This window comes from Argopecten irradians, chromosome 6, assembly GCF_041381155.1.
Source record: "Argopecten irradians isolate NY chromosome 6, Ai_NY, whole genome shotgun sequence".
In the NCBI taxonomy this organism is placed as follows: domain Eukaryota; kingdom Metazoa; phylum Mollusca; class Bivalvia; order Pectinida; family Pectinidae; genus Argopecten; species Argopecten irradians.
This window is the reverse complement of record NC_091139.1, coordinates 16,174,609-16,181,466: the sequence shown is the minus strand read 5'-3', so window position 1 is coordinate 16,181,466 and position 6,858 is coordinate 16,174,609. Positions and strand designations below refer to the sequence as shown.

The 6,858-nt window shown below is 34.5% G+C and overlaps 1 protein-coding gene across 1 annotated transcript; it reads right to left on the bottom strand.

Annotated features, from left to right (window-relative positions):
• Window positions 1–1,217: 1,217 nt before the first annotated feature.
• LOC138326286 (C-type lectin BfL-1-like) lies at window positions 1,218–4,049 on the bottom strand. The gene is made up of 3 exons (XM_069272406.1): window positions 3,477–4,049; window positions 2,371–2,535; window positions 1,218–1,596 (listed from the first exon to the last, which is right to left on the bottom strand). The coding sequence occupies exons 1-3, from the start codon at window positions 3,817–3,819 to the stop codon at window positions 1,346–1,348; spliced, it is 759 nt and encodes a 252-aa protein (XP_069128507.1). The 5' UTR covers window positions 3,820–4,049; the 3' UTR covers window positions 1,218–1,345.
• Between the last annotated feature and the right edge of the window lie 2,809 nt (window positions 4,050–6,858).

Below are 6,858 nucleotides of genomic sequence, written 5' to 3'. Positions count from 1 at the left end.
AATTATTATGGAGATTTGTCTTGTCTTTCTTTAGTGTATTAGAATCCATTCCCAGAATTTTCCAATTCTGGTGAAGTAGTATTACCATGGTTGCTCTGGTGAAATATTCTGGTTCTGATAATGACTGTAGACACTGAAATTTAGATACCACTTATTTTTGGTAAATATACATTAGCAATATGTATAGATGTAACCGATACCGGTTCTCTGTTAACCGTTACCGGTTCCCAAGTATTTTCAAGGAATTTTTACAAAGTAGATAAATTATATTAATTTCATTATATAGAAATTGAACAAATACTGGTTATCTGGTAAAAATTACCAATACCATAAAAATTCCAATAGAGAACTTAATTCTCTAAGATAGTTTTTGTTGGTAACCGATACCAGTTTACCTGAGTTACCATTAAAATATTGGTAAAGACTAAAACCACATATTGGTTCTAATAATAAGAGTAACCTTGGTGTAACAACTAAACCAGGATTGGAAATAAGACTCGTTTCCTATTTTCTTACCATTTCTGATTCGTTTTCAACCATTATTGTGGTTTTAGATAATTTGCTTTTGATTCCTATCAAGTCTCCGGGCTAAGCTCCGTCTAAGATTGGAATGCCTTGATAGAAGGGAGGCAACCGCTATTTATACTTTTCGCGGCAGCGCGTGCGATCGACCTTTTCCGGTTTCACGCACAGGAGAGTTCCAATGGTCGTTGTTGACTGCCTTTTTTCGTGAGTGGACTATTATTAAAATAACCATCGGAAACTCATTAAACAAGGTAGATACCTTATGAATCGTTCAATAAGGTTTCCATGTATGTTCCGTTGCCGTAGTTATTGTATAACTGTCATATTTCACTTCGTTTTTACATCCGAAGCGTAAAGTAAGCAGACTTCCGGGTTTTGGCACCCTGCCAATTTACCGGACAGCTTCAACTGGATTTGACCTTATTTAATCACTTCAGACTTGTTAATACATTACATCGTGTATATGAGTGAATTAATTACCCCTTTTAACATTTGTCAGATGTATTAACTTCTCTTCCGTGGTCAATTATGGTATATAAACCAGATTTAATTTCTGCCATGTTATGTAACATGCGTACCGGTCAATACCGTTACGTCAGTCAAATATTTCGATTCATTCACATTTTGACGACTTTGTCTTTTTATTAAGGGAATCTAATATTCGTAACAGGGGTATAAACCAATATATTCCTCTGATCTTTTACAATGGAATATCTGCGACATATGATAGGCACTTGATATTATTATAAAATTAGGACGTTTTCCCTTTACATCGAAAGCTTGGAAATATCATCAATTGTCCATATCATGTCTTCTAAGGCTACTCTAGATCTATTCTCTGGCAAAGGTATGGTAATGTCTTCAGACAATGATCATCACGAATTTCTGTATGTCCCGTTACTATTCCGCAATCAGCTGTGTGCTTATCTGGTAGGTACTGCCAACTGTAATCGTTGAGTTCGACAAGAGACCAGTAGGAGGTATCCAGATCGGCCCCGTTAAGCCATACCCATACTCCCTCGGTTTCTTGGTCGCTGATACCTATCCACGCATCTCCTGTGTAAGTAACTCCTGAAAACAAAAAAAAATAAAGTCACAATGGGTTTTTTTTCATAAAAAAACTTGCAGCAGTGAATACATTGCTCACAAGACTTAATGTGGCCAAAATCACAATTTGATAGCGATGTGTCCTGTTCGGTGAGTTCATGCATGTGATCATAACAAAACCAATAACCTAAGTTCCTGTCCCGTCGTATCAGAGTAATGTACCAGCTGAAAATATGTCTCCTGGTTACTGTAAACAAACTGTCTTTCAAGACTGCCAATTTTCTCAATTTCAATTTATAACACGTTTTGGAATATCAACATTCCAGATTAAAATATTTAAAGGTATCAATGTAAATGGTGTGTACATCAGTTCGTGGAAATAAACTTTCAAAAATTTATTTTAATCGCGCGTGAAAGAAACTTTGTTAACAGTTGGTTTTAAGGCTTTGTTATGAAATTAATGCTCTAGTGTCATGCATACTCGGGGAATGTATTCATTCGTGCTACATTTTCTCTCTCAAGAGATGGTAGTGTATTAGGTATAATACTGACAGACATTAGCACATTCATATTTCTTTCCAGTGCCCGTATCGGGCCTATTCGTATCGTCGAAAAGCTATAAAAATCTTTAATATATTGCATTCGTCAACGAAAAACAAATGATTTTTTTTTATTAAATTTACTATTACAATACTACAGTTACAAATATCAATGGAATTATATTCATCCATAAATTTGATAACACTAAAATATGTTTTGCATAGTTTGACAAATAATTCATTTATATTATGACCATACCATAATTGTGATACGCTTGGAATTTTTTAGCATCATCTAAAATGGCTAGCCGGCCATGGTCTTGTTCACATTGTATTGTTGCGTTGTACCAGGTCACATTTTCATGGTGCAATTTCACACATAAAGGTCCATCCTGCATCCACATATAGCCCGCTAGATGACAACCTACAATTTGACAAGACGTAATTATATTGTCTCACAATATTTGATTCAATAGTCTTATCTAACACATGCATATCAGGATATCACATCAATCGCATAATCATTATCTTTAGATTTTGAAAACATGCATTATAAATGGGGTTGGGTTGCCAATGTAATTCATGGATGTGCTAGGATTACGAGAAAAGCCGGATATCAATGTGGTCAAAACGATTACTATCTTGTGACTATCCACATTGGTTTCAAACTCACAACTATGAGATGCATACTAACATTAACTATAAACAACAATGAATGGAATGTAATACTGCTTAGTGGGTAAAGTTTGTGGGTGATTTATTTTCGCACCATTATTTGATGAAGCACCAGCGAACTATTTAAAACAACATACCTAATAGCAATTTTGCAAAGAATTAATTGGAATTAGTAAACTGTGAAATTCAATCTCTGCGAATTTGCTCTATATATGAAACAATACGAATTCAAAGTGTACATTTAACCGTACATTAATTTAGACGCCCCTCGTTATACAAAGCTGCGGCATTGCAGGTAGTTATTTTTAAAGGGAAATTATCATATCACTTGTCATTGGGTGTATATTTGCTTTTGTCCTAAGAAACGTACTAATGGATTTTTGTTTTGATAAACAAAGGACTACATTCAATTTAGAAAATATGTGTGACACCTTGAACACGTTGATATTTCATCTAATTCATGAATTAAGCTTGAACGTCCCTGTACTTATTAATGGTGACTTCATTGGATAAGCTAAATTAATATGTAATAATCTTAGTGTGAAATATAATATGTATCGTCTAACGGATGACATTGATATAACGACATTGGACTCAACAAGTAATATAGAAGTAGTGCAAGATTTATCTGATTATTTGTAATTTTCTTTACATGGGATATATTTCAGAATCATTTGTACAGCGTCTTACATTGTGTGTGTTTAAAGATGACCTCTGACTCCTCGAGGATCGACACTATGTTGTGCTCTAGGTACCAGAAACCACGACAGGTTCCGGTGACGTTGCTGTACCCAAACATCAGGCAGTCCGAGTTATACATACAGACCGCAGCACAGCCGCTCAACGATAATTTTCTGCCTGTTAACAGGTTGACAATGCCACCTGTTGTGTTGCTCCAATGATACTTCGGATCAACTTCCCAGTATCCAGACAACATCAGACATCGGTAGCTCATATCTGTGACATATGAACAGACTATGCATAAAAGTATGGTCTTACAACGATGTGTATTTTCATCATAATCACAAATCATGAATTAAATAATAACAACGGGTCACTATTTCTTCTGCCGGTTCAGTTACACGTTGTGTTTCATTTTTAACTTTGATCATTTTAAAATCATTTTTAAGACCTCAAACCGGAATCCTGGAAAAAACCCTTTCTTCTTTACGCTATATTTACATTGCCACTGCACAATACCTATATAATGTTCAGTGCTGACATTGGCACTTAGCCTCTGGCACACTAATTATAATATCTGACTTCAAGAGGACACAAACAGAAAGCGTTTCGTCTGTGTGAAAATTCACTGAAAATTATTTAAATATTCTTAAATTGATATATATTGATTAAAGTATTGTATGAATCTTTGTATATACAATTTAGCTATTCACTAATAGATGAAATAGCACTTTTTCCCGCCAAGTAATAGGTTGTTATAAATTTCTAGCTATGTCTTTTAATAATATTCCATAGAATAAGACTATTAATATAACTAAATATGATAGACAAAATAATCACCAAATTGTTATCTATTTGGTGTTACGTAATAAGCGAAATGAGCGCATTTTTATGTTGATTAAGGAAAACCGACGTCTCCTTCGGATAAAAACTAAAACTGTAGCTTAAAAATTACACTTACTCCAACAAAGACAGACAGATGATTTTTTATTTTTTTCGTTGAGTAGAGATTGCAATGAATTGTAGTTTTTTCATCAATTTCAATGTTAAAGTTGTATTTCCTGTAATTTTCACTATCAAAGCTGTCATAAAACATACAATTTGTGAATATAGATGCTCGGCCCTTAAAACACCGAACACTGTGGAATAGTCAAGATAATAAATTGTTCGAGGGCCGTAAAGGCCGATAACTATTCATTATCATGACTATTCCACAATTTGAGGTATTTCCCATACTTGAAACATGGCACGGAATGTCTCTGGTACTTTCCACTATTACACTGGGTATTTTTTAGCTATTCCACAGCTCCAGGTATACCCTAACTACCTATTTAAACTTGAGACATATTCATGCTTCATTTCATGATCTCACTCGAAAAACAAGATACATGATTAGCATGATGTTTTTGAAAGATCCATGCACAGGTACTATATGGTACTCACACTGAAACATTTACTCAGTTTAGTTTTCACGGTTCAACATGGAGGACCATAAATTGGTAGCTCTGTATCCAGATTTAACACAGTAGTGATGATTTTTGGATATAAATTTGAAATGATTTGAGCAAAAATGTTTTCCCATGCAGCACAGGCCTTAGAGGGAGTTAATCAAAATCTATCGAACAAAAACCCAACAAAATATTATCCAATATTTGGATCATGATACTACCGGTACATATACACACAAAAAGTGAAATCATGTACCAGAAGAGTGTGTTATTTGAAAGTATTCCTTCGGAATTATTATCTTCATGAAAGGTGTTGGGTTGTAAAGTTTGATACATGCCATTTTGTTAGAATACCAAGTGATTTGGATATACGAAATATGGAAAATCATGTCAAGCATCTGTTATTTTGTTTTTGCAGAAAATTCAGCATATGCCTCATGGAATTTAATCTTAATCTTCTCTCTTCTGGATTTGTAAAAGTTTTCTGGGTTATGTATACAGTGGCTGTGAAAGAAATGATGGAATTTATTTTGGAATTGAGTGATGAAAATTGAATATATCCGTATTATGAACATACATTAAGACAACATTGACAAGTAATACATTTCCCCGTGGATTTAATAAATGAGGATGTATTTCTGACTAGATGCTAAGCCATGTTCACCAGTCTATTCATTTACCTTTAACTGTGGAATAGTTCGCAAACTATTCCACAGCAAAAGGTAATTACTCCATAGTAGTAGGTGATAATAGTAGACTTTGCTCCGACTATACCTCAAGCTATAACAATAGATGACATCACAGCCATGTTTTAATTAACATTAATTATCTTGTTCATCCTCTTCATTAAATCCCAATATGTCTGTCAAATTGTCAGATTTGCGAAGCGAAACGCATTTTGATAACTCCGAAAGGGATGTATTCTTTAGTTCGGCCTATTATTTCTGCTTTGTTTTGGCCTATGATTTTTGCTTTCTTTTTGGCAAATTCTTTTTGGAATGACCAAGAGTGTCGTTTTCATTGGGTCATAGAGGATCATATAGAGTTTGTCACTCTTACAAATTTCTTCGTGTCTGATTCTGATATAAACTATTGTAACGATTTCTGCCTTCGGTCCTCTTGTAGGGTCCTTTCGTCAGTATAACGAATGTGGTAGTCGCAGACTACCTGGAATGTCACATACAAATATCTTAATCTGGCGTCTCCGGAGTACAGCTGTCTTCTGGACGATGGGTTTCTCAGTTAGATTACAGTCTAAGTAGTAGTCAATATTGTAATAACAATGAATTACAAAGGCCAGATTTTAAGTATAAATGTTATTATTAAGAAATCATCAGAGTTAACTTACAATACGCAATATGAAATAGAATAGCAACCTCAAGGAATCTTACACTAGAATAGGTGAAGTTCAAAGAACAACTTAAACTTGCAACTAAAATAAGAGTACGAGGCTCAATCCATCCACAGATAAATTCACAATAAATATAAGTTATGCCCGCGTCACACTGTCCCGATATTGATATCGATATATATATGAATATGAAATTTTCAATTTCGGGTGAAAATCGTCCCGAAGGAGGTCTTACCTGACGTCTTCACCGAAGTGATAGCCGATGAAAATACGATGCCTAAAGAAGGCTACACGATTGTAATCGAATCAAAGGCGAAGTCAACGCGAATATGTAGTTATATGAGGATGTAGATATGCTGATAGAAGGACACACGGATACTGAACGAAAGCGACACGATTGCTTTACGACGTGATGTTGTAAATACGATGCGCATACGAAGGCAACACAAAGCCTCCCGTCCTAGACAATTTACAGAATAAAAGCAAACATAACAAGACATGCAATAAAATATCGTAAAAGCCCAAGCAAATATATTGTTTTAGCACATAATAATAATTTAATTAAATGAAATTGGCAATTAAAGTAAAATGT

Bases quoted from the DNA above. Each gene is read 5' to 3' on its own strand.
- LOC138326286 (XM_069272406.1), bottom strand. From the start codon at position 3,819: ATGATTTGTGATTATGATGAAAATACACATCGTTGTAAGACCATACTT. The intron at 2,536-3,476 runs GTAAGACGCTGT...GTCAAATTGTAG, and splicing joins CATCTTTAAACACACACAAT to GTTGTCATCTAGCGGGCTAT. The intron at 1,597-2,370 runs GTATGGTCATAA...TTTTGTTTTCAG, and splicing joins CCAAGCGTATCACAATTATG to GAGTTACTTACACAGGAGAT.